Source organism: Xyrauchen texanus, chromosome 36, assembly GCF_025860055.1.
Source record: "Xyrauchen texanus isolate HMW12.3.18 chromosome 36, RBS_HiC_50CHRs, whole genome shotgun sequence".
Classification (NCBI taxonomy): domain Eukaryota; kingdom Metazoa; phylum Chordata; class Actinopteri; order Cypriniformes; family Catostomidae; genus Xyrauchen; species Xyrauchen texanus.
Window position 1 is genome coordinate 31,050,491 of NC_068311.1, and position 15,003 is coordinate 31,065,493.

At 42.3% G+C, this 15,003-nt stretch overlaps 1 protein-coding gene across 1 annotated transcript in view; it reads left to right on the forward strand.

The window, feature by feature from the left end:
* LOC127630076 (anoctamin-7-like) overlaps positions 1-5,598 on the forward strand; it is a 28,611-nt gene extending 23,013 nt beyond the window's left edge. The window contains exons 23-25 of the mRNA XM_052107486.1: positions 3,180-3,270; positions 3,561-3,680; positions 3,912-5,598. Of these exons, the coding sequence (XP_051963446.1) occupies positions 3,180-3,270; positions 3,561-3,680; positions 3,912-4,004 (304 nt within the window). The 3' untranslated portion in view covers positions 4,005-5,598. The remainder of the gene's footprint in view (positions 1-3,179; positions 3,271-3,560; positions 3,681-3,911) is intronic.
* Positions 5,599-15,003: the final 9,405 nt, after the last annotated feature.

Consider the following 15,003-nt stretch of genomic DNA (forward strand, 5'->3'; position numbering starts at 1 on the left):
CCGCGCCATTGGTCTGTCTATGTCCGCTTTAGTCAGCATGGAGAGGCATTTATGGCTTAACCTTTCGGGCATCAAGGATGAGGACAGAGTTTTCCCACTCGATGCCCCAGTTTCGCCTTCCGGTCTCTTCAGATTCCAGGAGGCGAAAAGCCACCAAAGATTTTAGATCTTTGAGGCTTGAACCGCTCGGTCAGGGTGTTCAAGTTCAAGATGCTAACTGTCAAGACGGTCATGTCTCAGATCCAACATTACGATTGGCTGATCACAATCGATCTCATAGATGCATATTTCCATATTGGAATTCTGCCACAGCACAGGAAGTTCCTAAGGTTTGCTTTCGGGGACAAAGTATCGGGTTCTTCCATTCGGCCTAGCCCTATCACCCCACACATTCACGAAATGCATGGATGCAGCACTGGCTCCTTCGCGGATGGGCATCCGCATTCTGAATTACATAGATGACTGGCTGATCTTAGCGCAGCTCCAAGAACTGGCAGTTCAGCACAGGGATATCTGGTTTCTCCGGGTCTGAGACTCAACGTCAAAGAGCGTTCTCTCTCCCACCCGGGGAATCACCTATCTGGGGGTTATATGGAATTCGATCACGATGCGGGCACAGTTCGTATCACGTCCATTCAGAACACCCTGAGCAAACTCGGGCTAGGTCAAGGGTCTCATGGTGTCTGCGTCCACGGTGATCCCTTTGGGCCTGCTCCATATGAGACCGTTTCAGCTGTGGCTAAAAGCAAGGGGATTTCATCCAAGGGCCAGTCCCCTAGGGCTAATAAGGGTTACGCGCCGCATGCTTCATTCCCTTGCTATGTGGTTCAGACCCCGGTTTCTTACCTTGGGTCCCACTCTAGGCGCGTCTAGTCGTCGCAGGCTGCTAACGACAGACGCCTCCCTGACGGGCTGTCTTGGTGCGGGTGGGAAATATCTTACATAAACCATCAAGGAGGTCCACGTTCACGTCAGCTAAATTTCTGACACGTCGGATTCTCCTTGGGGCCCAGGGCAAGCCCCTGTAACTCAGGGCAGTTTATATCCCTGGATGCCCGTATGTGGGAGCAGATTTACTGTCCAGACAGAAAATACAGACGGGTGAGTGGAAACTCCACCCCTAGGTAGTGGAACAAATCTGGGTGAGATTTTACAGGGTAGAAGAGGACATCTTCGCCTCTATGAATAGCGCAATGTCTCCTCTACTTCTCCCTGAGTCACACAGCCCCCTCCGGGTCTGGACGTGATGGCGCATACATTGTCCTGTATGCGTCTGTATTAATTTTTCCCTGGTTTCTCTGCTCCCGGGAGTCTTGGCCAGAGTTCGCCAGCAAGGGTCTTGCATCATACTGATACGGTCTGGTTCTCTGAGCTAATATCTCTCCTCGACGGCTCGCCTTGGGCGATTCCGGACAGGAGGGACCTTCTGTCTTAGGCGCACGGGACGATATTTCATCCCCGGCCCGAATTGTGGAACCTTTCATGTTTGGCCCCTGAAGGGTACCAACTGAGGGACACAGGGCTGTCACCTGAGGTTATCGAGACCATTCTTAGTGCTAGGGCTCCCTCTACCAGAAGAATCTACACCAATAAATGGGGTGTCTTCGAAAAGTGGTGCAGTTCACATGGTGCAGATCCAGTTAACTGCCAAATTGTTTCAGTTCTGGACTTTCTGCAGGAAAACTGTCAGCAGGCATATGCCCCATTACTCTCAGGGTTTATGTGGCCACCATTTCGGGTTGTCACGCCTTGATGGACGGGGTGCCTTTGGGGAGGCATCCTCTACTCGCTCGCTTCATTCGTGGAGCCATGCGACTGAGGCCTCCTGTTAGGACCAGAACTAATTCATGGGACTTTAGCAATAGTCCTTGAGGTTCTGGTTGAGACCCCTTTTGAACCTCTAGATGGTCTTTCTTATGGCGATTACCTCTCTTAAGAGGACTGGGGATCTACATGCTCTGTCTGTTTTGCCGGCCTGTTTAGAATTTGCCAGAGGTATGGCCAAAGCTATTCTGCATCCTCATCCTGACTACCTTCCTAAGGTGCCTTTTTCGACACTGTCGGGGCTCACGCCACCAGAGGGGTCGCCTCCTCTAAAGTCTTGGCTAGAGGAGTCCCTCTGCAGCAGGTTTGTGATGCATCCATTTAGGCTGCACGATTGATTAAATTAAGAATTAAATATCTGGACAGCGAAAAACATATCTTGTGGTCCCGGTTACCTTCTCTCCCCCTCCATACTTTCCTAAAAAGCACGTTGGTTGAGTAATACATGGCTGATGAAAACTGGTGTCTTTTTCTGTGTTTCTTGTAGTGCTTCACATTTCATTTAAAATTGGCACTGACTGGATGATTTTGTTTTGTGATGTGACCATTAATCCCAGCTCTAAGACTATATTCACATCTAAAGGTTGTTTAAACAGAGGCATAAAACTCTTGCAATGTGTCATTACGGAGGAGAGCAGAGTAGGCACATTAAAACGGAACGGTGATTAAAACAGACTGGAACCACCTGTGCATTAAACAGTTTTAACGCACATATTCCAGCCATTCAGAATCATGTATTCGAACAGGCCATGGTAATATAACTAAACTAATGTATTTATAAGCATAATAAAACATGTTGTGGTTAAACACTCAATAAGATTTGAAGATTGACAAGCCTGTGGCAAAATCCTCTGAAGGGAGGTAAGAACATTATGACAACAACATTTTTGCAGTGGAGACAAAAAGTTGCTTCAGTAAAGTTTCCTATATTCCTGGAGTATTTCATTAAATTTGTCATGGTCAAATATTTTTTGCATTATGAGTGCTAAACTGGATATGACCTTTGTCCCAGCCAACCCATTTCCTACATGTGCTTCTTTCACGTCTCTATTATCTCTCCATGGTATATATCTTCTCACATAATAATATGATTTAAACTCAAATCAATATTTTATGTCCATTTACTTCTTCATTTAGTTAGTAGCAGTGTAATATGTGGGATGATGTACAGTCAGCCAGTCATTATTGCAAAATAAACCCCTTCAGGGTCATACAAGACCTGATAATGACCAGTTGACTCAATGTTATACCTGAAGCATTTGTTTGCTTACTGTCATTTCTGTCTGTATTACTGTATAATAATATTTGAGTATTTGAATTATAAAAAAAAAAGTAGCAGATACTTTCATTCTCAGATATCGAGGCCAGAGAGATGAGAAAGGACAGCTCACACAGGATTACTTCAACATGCTGGCCATTCGTCTGAGTTTTGTCATCATATTTGAGGTACAGATTATAAAAATATAAATACTAAATAATACTATGTGAGCTTTTCAAATTCAATTCAGATCACTAAGTAGGCCCATTATATGATAAAATAAAAATGCCTTGCCACTTACAGATGTATATTTTCAAATCTAAATCCCAATCTCATTTATTTAAGCAGAATAAATATCAATTTGCTTATCAAAATGACATCTTGCGTATCATAAGAGAGATTTGTTATACAGGACAGTAGATAATCATATGATTGTTTTGACAACATTTGAAGACCGAACGTATTTTAAAACATTCAGCATGTTGTACTCCTGATTGGACGAATTATTGACTGGATGGTGCCAGATATTCCAGAGGAGGTGGAAATTAAGATCAAAAGAGAGCATTATATGGCCAAAGAGGCACTTGCTGAGAATCAGGTGAGTTTATACTGTATGTAGGTATAAAATAATATTTTTGTGTGGGTTGTAAGAACGCATCAATGCATTGATCTGACAATGAAAGCATCACTGCAACAATTGTAATTATACTGTACAATAGTAGCATTTTCACTAGTTGTTTTAAATTGTTGGGACCACTTTGTGTATGTACATATTGTATACAGTATTGTTCTGTTCTCTTACTGTACATCTTGTCCTTCAATACCGCAGTCATTGAGCAAAACTGTTCTGGAGGAGATGGAGAGACAAAGCTCTGAGTTGCGACACAGATTAAGATTACAGAGTCCTACAGCCAACATCTAATCTTCCTTCTGTCCATCTCCTGTACATGAAGACAAACCTCCACTCTGACAGTCTGATATTTTAGACATCTGATAAGGCAAACTAGTGACTCCACAATGAGTAGTTTTTTTTTAACCATTGATAATTAATAGCGCAACGTTGGTCCCATTGTGATGAATTCTTAAAGATAAAAAAGATTTAAAAGATTCAACTTTATTGTCATTTTGATGAGTACAGGTACAGAGCCAATAAAATGCAGTTGTTTTCACATATCCCAACTAAGCTGGGGTCAGAGCGCAGGGTCAGCCATGAAACAGCACCCCTGGAGCAGATAGGGTTAAGGGCCTTGCCCAACAGTGGTATCTTGGTAATGCTGGGGCTTGAACCCCCAAACTTTCGATCAGTAACCCAGAGCCACCACTGGTCCATCTTGAATTGTATGTGGTATTATTTTGTAAAAACTAGTATGCCACTCTACACTCTTAAAAGTTGACCATATTACCTTTAGCAGATAAACAGGTTTAAAATTCATAGTCTTTCCTTGCAGAAAAACAGACCAATAATACTGATTACTCAACTTGCACTCAAGGGCAATAAATAAAAATTACATTCCAACCAAAAGCTTATTGAAATGAGAATATCTACTCCCACTAATGCACTTTCAATGAACTAGTAAAAGCAAGTAGAAAATCTTGGGTCATGGCTGTGACATAAACTAAAGGCTATAATATGTAAAGACAGTAAAGAAAACAGCGGTCATCAAGCAATTTCATGGAGTCTTTAAATGTATGAACCTAAAAGTGAAGATACAATACATTTTAATGTAATGATTGTAGTTAGATGACAAATTCATACAGAATGCAACAAGGTGGTGTTTGGTATTAAGATTTTATGATAGTATGTCTACTGTGTACTATTTAACACTATTTTAATACACACTAAATGTACTTTGCAATCACCATTAAAGTACATTATATGTATATTTTAGTGCATCATCTAAGTATGCAAATTGGAACGCTACACTACACTTTTCTGGCTTATTGAGCAGTAGTGCCCTCTGCTGTTCACAGGATCATTCACAATAGTATAAAAGACATGAAGTCCTAATGAATAATGAGCTCTTTTCAGTACAATTTCAAAGTTTAGTGACTTGTTTTTCAGACAATTATATTGAATCTCAATTCTATGGAAAATCTGTACTACCTCCTTATTATCTCACTCATAATCATAAATGTGTATGCAGACTGATCATTTCGGATAAATGTGTTTTGTCCCTTGTAGCAGATTTGCATATAGGCCTACTGTATTATAGAATTATATTCATTGTTTATTAAAAAGGTCTTTAATTTTAAGCCAGCCAGTAAGCATTTGCAAAAAAATAAAAGAACTTAGGCTACATGGTTTATGCTGTTTTGTTTGGCAAAACTCTGGCTATAGCTTGTTTACTATGGAGCACTATGGAGTCTATGGAGTGGTGGTTGGTGTAGTGGTCTAAGCACATAACTGGTAATCTGGTAATCAGAAGGATGTTGGTTCAAGCCCTACAGCCACCACCATTGTGTCCTTGAGCAAGACACTTAACTCCAGATTGCTCCAGGGGGATTGTCCCTGTAATAAGTGCACTGTAAGTCGCTTTGGATAAAAGCGTCTGCCAAATGCATAAATGTACAGCAATAAAGCTGCTATCCAAGGTTGGATCTACTGAAGAATGAGACACAATGGAGACCTAAATCCATCGAAGTATGACATCTTGAGTCAGTGTACAGTGGGATTTAAAAAACTGGGATCATGTTGAAAATCTGGGATTTCTTTTTTTTTTATTTAATCCTGGAAACCGACATTAAGTTTTAGTCAGTGAATGACTAAAGGGTATAGTTGAAAATGAAAATGTTCTCATCATTTACTCACCCTCATGCATCCTAGATATGTATGACTTTCTTTCTTCTACTGAATACAAATGAAGATTTTTTTTTTTTTAAATAACTTAGCTCTGTAGGTTCATACAATAGACGTTGATTGTGGCTAGGAACTTGAAGGTCCAAAAAGCATATAAAGGCAGCATCATATAAAGGCAGCATAAATGTAATCCATAAGATTCCAGTGGTGAAATCTACATCTTCTTAAGTGATATGATAGGTGTGGGAAACAGATCAATATTTAAGCCCTTTATTACTATAAATCTCCACTTTCACTTTCACATTCTGCTGCCTTTATGTGCTTTTTGGACCTTCAAAATTCTGGCCAGCATATACTTGCCAGACACCATACATATGGACAGAGCTGAGATATTATTCTAAAAACCTTTGTTTGTGTCCAGCAGAAGAAAGTAAGTCATACACATCTGTAATGGCATGATGGTTAATAAATGGGCGGTTAGGGTTAGGCAGTGGTGCCTGGAGAAGTGGGTATACTCTTAATTTATGCCCCCCATTTTTTTTTTCAAGCAGCCCAGCAAAGGATGAAAGCCCTGTGTTATAAACAGTGGCATGTAAGACTAGTCTTGCATATTTAGTTCACCCCAAAATGGGCCAATAGTATTTGCACATTGTCACTTAATTTCTGCTGCTTGACATCACGGCGTAAGGATCATTATGAAATGAATATTAGCAACAGAAGAGGTGCAGATTTTGTAATCAATACTGGCCCAAACACTAAGAGACAACTACATAATTATGAATTTTGCATGAACTATTCCTTATTCCTTAGTCCATCCACACATGAAAATTGGACAACTATACTCTTACCTTGCAGGTAGTCTACTCTAGTCTTTACTGGGTGTTTTTAGGGTATATTTGTATTTATTCACATACGATTGCAGTGTTTCCCATGGGATTTTGTGAGACTATGGGGGGTGGACCTCCGACACTCTAGGGGGGTTAGGGGGCATGCTCCAATTTTGTACATTTTAAAGTTAAATACTTCCATCTGGTGCACTTTGAGAGCAAAATAAAGAGGCTAGTGTTGTGCTCTTGTAAACATTTTTGTGCTCTTAAAGCTGCAGTAGGCAACTTTGAAATAAATTGAATTGAGAAATAACGCCCCCAATTCTTCCCCATATACATGCTCTTCACCCCCAGCCAGGGTTTAATTGACAGCTGTTCACAAACAGCAAAGGCCTGCCCCGCCAAAAGCGATTGGCTAAAATTTGCTGGATTGACACTACCCGACCCATGAGTCTGTGGTGCTAACTAATCTCTCACAGGTCCTCATTTAACAAGACACCATGTTTGTTTATAATTTTTTTTTTTTCAATGAATAAATACTACCTACTGTAGCTTTAACAATTTCATGCTCTAACCATTCTGAAAAGCAGGGTAAAAACTAGGTCAGTTTCAGCTTTTTATCTTTTAACGTTACCTCAGACTGCTAACAATAGCTAGCTAGTGAAGGCATAAGAGTGTAACGTTATGCAACCTCTTAACCAGCACCCCTATTTTTGAGAATTTTCTGAAAATGACATACCCAAATACAAATGTCTGTAGCTCCTAAACCATATGGTCCACATTCATAACTCTGATATTTTTTTAAACTAGACACTTGAAACTTTGTTACCCAAGAGTCATATTAATTCAAAAGTAGCATAGGAACAGAGTAAAACAAGGTCAAATTTACATGAAAGTGACTCACGATTTCTATGAATGAACTTCATTTAGGGAAAAATGTATCAGACTTTTATGTTAAAGGCCTGAAAACACCATAAAGATAAAACTGAATGTCTGACCATGTTCTGATTCAAATTTGAAGATGATACTCCCAAAAATGTAGTTTCTGTAAGCTTTTATTCAGGGAAAGTCTAGGCGTCCTTTCCAAAAGGCCATTTGGAGACTCCAAATGGACATCTGCTAACCAAATGACATAAGGAGTAAACACTACATCCTACATACATGTATATCAATTCAGAACTGTTCTGCTCATCAAACCACACAAGAAAAAATGATTTCAGCACAACATTTTAACATTTTAAGAAAATACTCTTTATTTTGAACAATTCTGATAGCAAAAACTGTGAAACAAAAAAAACTCACTTCATGTATGCATTTCAAAAGTGATCGTTTTACAACTAATTAACAAATTATATAAAAAGAAAACAACATTTGTAATTGCAACAGTGTTTTTTACACAAATAAATTACAATAAACTGATAATTATAATAAATATCCAATTACTAAAGAAAGAAAAAAGCAGTTACAGTATTTACAGTATTTATGTTGATCCAAGGCAGTCACTAACAAGGTTTGTTACCAACTGGAAACCAAAGCCACTGAAAGACAGGAAAGATAAAGATAAAGATATTTTTGTTATATTATATGCATCATAAATATAATGTGTGTGTGTGATATAAATATTATGTCTTTATGTATAATATACAGCTATCACCTAGCTACTTGTGTAGCCTCGTGTCTTTGCTAGTCATTTTATAATCAAAAACATGATATGAACAGAAAAACTGCCAATACTTCATAACCATAAAAACTCAAGACGATGTGTTTCAACTTACCGATCTAATACGGGATCGAGTCCATGGAGAAACATCTCCTCTTCAGCCGAATCGACACTCGACACCGTGCTCTCTCTGTCTAAGATGTCTGTTTCTGCGTCTTTCTGCTGTTCTTCGTCGCTACTCCTCATTACCTCCTCCAAAACACTCTCAACACCACAAAAACTCCTCTTCAGTCGACGATCCATGATGTAGATTGTTAGATATAATGTTAGAATAAATCCGCGCGTTGAAACGAGCTCCGTGTAGCAAAACAATGGTAAAAACTGCGCACTGTGCGTAAAATGACGAAGAGCGCACGAGTGGACGCACTTGTATTAGACCTATATATTAGACAGATCTTCTGAGGTAAACTAAGCAAACTGTCAATCACTGCAATCGTGTTTTAGTTGGTTAATACTCCCATCCATCAAAATTTTGCTGACCAGACATTGGGTGGCTTTTATCCAGTCAAAAACCGAGGTGCGAGAGTGACAGGTCCCGCAGCCTGTTGTTGCGCTCCCTTCATATTTTGGTCATTACAGAGCCTGTGATTGAAGGAGAGAAACAGGGAATGGCTCATTTTATCGGAAACAGTCCAAACTACGGGGAGAGATGGTTTTGAACATTGGAATACAAATTAGAATCGATATTTCATTGAAAGTGAACATGATGGATTACTCTAACTGGAAGCGCTCATGAAAACTGAGGAGGATATTTCGTTTTTTTCCCTATTTTTTTGTTGTTTTGGATTAAAAAGTGGGATGCATTTTGAAGAGTAGACCCTTACATTGAAATGTATGCTGGTGTTTCTTGGATTCGTCCGAACTGATCTGAACCATAGGAGATGAAAGATAAGTATTGCAGTTCATTTTGTTCATATTTACAGGGTCGGTCTGTCAGCATTTAATTTAACCCTTTCCTCTGTGGTGTATTGATTGCAAAAACAAGTTCAGAACGTGATTCTTGAGTGTTTTAGCTTTCAAATGATGCATAGTTTATGATAGTTGATTGAATATTTGTTATAAAACAAAGGTAATAAAATTATAAACACGCCCCACGGCCCGCCCACGCCCCCCTGCTGGTATAAGGCGTGGGCGGGCCGTGGGGGCGCTAACGTTAATTTATGTTAATCATCATGATTGTAACTTCGGCAGTAATATTATCTGTTTGCTCTTGTACACTGATGATGATACATTTCTGTGTCAAGTAGTGTATAAATTCAGTGGATACATTTAATGTTAGTTAACAACCCTCTATGATCATGTTGGAGAAAAAACTGTCATTGGATAGTACATTTTTGTTTTACTCGCCAGATGTTTGACCTCATGTAAGCACAATGTAACTAAAAAATATATTAAGCAAACTGAGAGAGGGGGGCTCTTCATACATATTCACACAATATAGTTGTAAAGCAGTCAATGGAAAGGAGGAGGCGAGAACCGGCTTGACAATACAAATAATAGTTTTAATGATAAACTTAACAGACAAACACAAACATGACGGACATGTCCGTAAACTATCTCTCCCCCCCTGCACAATCCTCCACAGTCGGCCTTTATCCCTCTGGGAGGCTTGATTAGCCTGACAAGGGACCAGGTGTGTATAATCACGACCCGTCCCCGCCCTCCGCTGTGCCACACTCCCTCGTTCTCTCAGGCAGGGGAGCCCCCGGCATGACGTACATCCCCGCCCCCCCCTATTCCCTGGGGAGGGGCATGCCTTTTTGCCCCGATTTCCGGCAGATCATCCCAGTCTACCTGGACGAGGGAAGGGATAAGGGGAGGGAAACAGAAATAATTAAATAATTAAATCTTCCTGTAACAGTGTAGTACCCCTCAAAAGAACACTGTAAAATGTAAATGAGAGGGAAAAGGCCAACGCGGAGCGGCAGTGAGAGAGAGAGAGGAGAGAGAGATAAAAAAAAAAAACTTACTCGCCAGTTCTCCGATACGCCGTAGCTTGTTCCTCGGCCACTCCTCCACCCTCTAACGGACGACAGCCGCTCCTCTCCGGGCAGATCGGAGGCAGACCTCCAGCCCCTGGCGGACGGAACGCCCCGCCGCGTTCTTGGGGAACAGAAGGGATCTCCCCCACACCTGGCTGTGGTTCTCCCGCTCCAGGCGGTCGGCAGCGAGCCCCTCCCCGCTTGCGGTTGGCGGTCTCAGACCCCGCCGCATTTCAGGTGGTAGGTGACTCCTCCGCCCCTGGTAGCGGCCCTTACTGCTTTTTATTTGATTTTGCTTTATAATTTTAATCACATTTTAGATTTTTTTACATTTACAAATTTCACATTCTATCAATTTTGATGATGTCATGAAATTGCATTTTTACTAATGGAGACAAGCTGTTGTCACTGTTTGAAATTTCATACATATTATTAACAAAACATTTCACAAGGTGGGAACCTAATAATGAAAATTAGGGGATGACAATTAATTGTCAAACAAATAATGCGATTATGATGATTAATTACAATACAAACTCACTATGACCCAGCCAACCTGTATAGTTATTATATTATATTGTATTGTATTGTGCGATTGTAAAATATTTCTGCCTTAAATTCTTCACTTTCACACATTATTTTAAGGCTCTCTGATTAACTCACAAGCCCTTATTTCTCATGAAGGAAGACTTTGAGATTGTGTTCCTTGCATTTGATCATCTCCACAGAAATAGAGCGGGACATCTCCTCTGTCTCACTGCTGCACTGCGTGAATAAACCCCAATTTGCATGACATGGCGTTAATTGAAACTGGAGTCCTTTGCGTTCACAAGATTAATACGTTTATACCTTGTTTATTTTTTATGGGAGTTTGGCGAAAATCTCTGTAGACGGCGTGCACATCAGAACGCTTCACAACTGAATGACAAAGTGCTTTTTCTTGCACTCATCAGACAACATACAGGGAAAGACGATGCTGAATCCAGCTTCAACTGTTTGTATTTAGTAAAAAGGACTTGGTGTTCGAAACTACACAACTCTATCACTGGCGAGTGAAATGTTAATTTCATTATTGAAAAAGCGGCATAATTTTATTATGCCTCACTGTACTTGTTGTCAGTGGCTAATAACAGGCTTTTTTGGTCGCACAGTGAGTAATTAACTCGCATATGAGAGTGATTTATTCGCAATATAGAGGGCTGAGTTAACGTTACAAACCTCAAAGATTTGTCGTCGTCCTCAACCAAATAACGGACTGAGTACTCCAGTGCATCTGCAAGTGTGTGAGTGCGTGAGTTTACAGCAACGGGTGAGGAACGACTCGGTTACTAACGTAACCTCGGTTCCCTGAGAGGAGGGAACGAGTATTGCGTAAGTAGCTTACGCTATGGGAAAACTCCGTTTCTCGAGAAATATTGAAGTCTTTATGTAAAACGCATTGCAGCTGCACAGCATACAGCAATGAGCGAGGCAGCTCGGTCATTGGCTGTGCTGCGGCAACTTGCTCGAACCAATGACGGGGCGACTCTGAACGCGCGACCAGAGCCCGCCAAGATGGGCGTGGCTAGGGCTATATATTAGGCGCCCCGTCATGAGCATTGTTGCCAACTTAAGGTGCGTACACACTGCCAGCGACTTTATCGCTGCAGGTCGCCAGTGGCTGGCGGTGAAGTCGCTAGTGGGTGTTCCCACTACTGGTTGCCTAGTAACGTAAATGACATTCACGGATGTCATTCCATTGCTGTTGACAGCGAATCTCTTTTCTTGCCACTAAAAACAAACATTTTGGAGGGAAAAGACTAAATATAAATGGAATCAGTACATAAAATGCTTTATATCAAAGATGAATGAGAAACCAGGCGTGCTGTTTGCCAGAGCAGCTGTTTATCTGCGGCGAAAATGCAAATGCCGTTCTGTCTGGGTCCATAAAATCCCCGCGATCTACACGCAGTATTTTTCTTAAAAATGTCCTTGTACGTGGGAAGAGACATATCATAGAGCACTGGAAAATTTCTAACAGCAAGAATTAGCCTTTCATCCATCTTTCCGTTACTGCAGGAGCTGAGAGAGAGAGAGAGAGAGAAGGATCACGTGAGCTCTCCGTCGTCTCTCCTATTGGCTGTCAGCTTCGTTAGTCAGCTCCAAAGTTGAACTTTTCTCAACTTTGTCGCGTCGCTGGACACGCCCACATCTAGCGCCAACGGTCGCGACAGCTCGTGTCGCCGGAAGTCGCTGTGCTCGCATTGAAAATGAATGATATTGAGTCGCTGTCGCGCGATGTCGCTGGCAGTGTGTACGCACCTTTAGCAACTTTGTCGCTATTTTTAGCGACTTTTCAGACCCTTTTAGCGACATTTTTTCAAAAAAGCAACTAGCGACAAATCTAGCGACTTTTTGGACAAACCTTAGCAACTTTCCAAATTCCAAATATCGCCAGTACTGCAAGCGTGAGGTTTTACTTCCCCGCTGCGTCTGCTCTGTTCAGTGAGCGGCTGAGAGGAGCAGCACATTCCGTTGATTGCATGCCAGCGGACATAGACATGAATGAGCTGCGCATGTGCACGCTGTGTTAGCAGGAACCAATCAGTGATCACATATCAGCTGCCTTCTTTGTTTTAATTCAAAACATTTAAATTGACGTTCGGCTATATACTTATATAAAAACAGTATGAGCACGGTTTATGGGAGATAACCGTTATTATAAACTGAAGTAGGCTACAGTACCGACAAATTAGGCAGAATGCAAATACGACGCGATGACGTCATTAATATGCTAATGATGCATGACATCATCTGGTGACATTTAGCTACTTTTTGAGCAGGCTTTAGCTACTTTCCATTGAAAATAGTTGGCAACACTGCATGAGAGTTCTTTAGGTTCAATCGACTGAAGCGAACTGACCAAGCACAAGCACAAGCACGGCAGCTTACGCAATACTCGTTCCCTCCTCTCAGGGAACCGAGGTTACGTTAGTAACCGAGTCGTTCCCTCTCGAGAGGTCTCTCCTATTGCGTAAGTAGCTTACGCTATGGGAACACCATGCAAAACGCCGTGCGTGCTGACTTCGCTCTATAAAGCCAGAGGCGGATGCCTGAGCCTTAAAGCAAAGTGATTATCCAACAAGCCGGCCAACGGCGAGCTATATAATGGGAAAATACAGAGCGCCTTTACCCCAAGGAGGTCCATGGTGAGGCGCTCATTGTAAAAACACAAGCACATAACTTGTGTACTGATTTTTCTATGTATTGATATGCATAAAAAATCCTCTAAGTCAGTCAGAGACGGACCTATAAGGGAGGAGATAATGCTCAGCATATACATACTCCAGTCCATTCTACAGTCAGGCTGATAGAATGTTGGAATGCAATGAGGGGACCTGTAGGTTATAAAACCTGATAAATGTTGAAGGCGAGGCCCAGCCTGCCGCCACACAAATATCTTCAATGGGTATCCCACTCGACCACGCCCACGAGGAGGCCATGCTCCTCGTAGAGTGAGCTCTGACGCCTAAGGGGCATTGAAGGCCCTTGACTTCATAAGCCAGCGCTATAGCATCCACTATCCAGCGCGATATTCTTTGCTTTGAAACTGCAAGACCTTTAGTGCGGCCGCCAAAGCATATGAATAATTGTTCCGTCTGTCTGAACGGGGCAGAACGTTCCAAATATACTCTGAGCGCCCTGACCGGGCAGAGTAAATTAGCGTCGCTTTCGTCCGCTGGGGACGATAAGCTGCCAGAGATATCACCTGTACTCTGAAGGGTGTGGAGAGCACTTTAGGAATATACCCATGCTTTGGCCTAAGGACAACTCTGCAGTCGTTAGGTCCAAATTCCAGGCAAGCAGCTTGATGACAGCGTGTGCAGGTCAGCCCACTCTCTTGACTGAGGCGGCGCCAGCAAGAGCGCAGTTTTGAGCGAGAGCTGTTTAAGGTGCACGGTTCGGAGAGGTTCGAGCGGGGCACTCTTGAGTGCGTCCAGGACCGTGGCCAGGTCCCAGATCGGCACCGAGGGGGGCGAGGGGGTTCATCCTCCTAAGCGTCTCTTAGGAAATGAATGATTAGGTCATTTTTCCCTAATGAGCGTCCTTTATCAGGATTGTGTGGCCGCTATGGCAGCCACATAGACTTTGAGCGTGGAGGGTGTGCGGCCTGCCTCCAGCAGCTCTTGCAAAAAGCGAGTACACTTGGTATCTCGCGACGATTTGGGGTTCAAGCTCTTGGTATCACACAAGTCACTGAACACTTTCCACTTTTGGGCATATAAGCGTCTCGTAGAGAGCTTGCGCCTCCGTGATGGTTCTCAAAACTCCACTGGGGAGGTTCTCGGGAACCCGTTGAGGGGCCATGCATGGAGGGCCCACAGATCGAGGCGGGGATGAAGAATCATCCCGTTGGCCTGCCTGAGGAGGTCTAGCCTCAGCGGAATCGGCCATGGGGCAGATTGCATCATCTGCATCAGTTCTGGAAACCACGTCTGGTTTTTCCAGAGAGGGGCTACCAGGAGCACTGCACATTTCACTTCCCTGATCCGACTGATGACCTGAGGTAGCATCGCGATCGGGGAAAGCATACAAGGGCGGCTCGGCCAGACTTG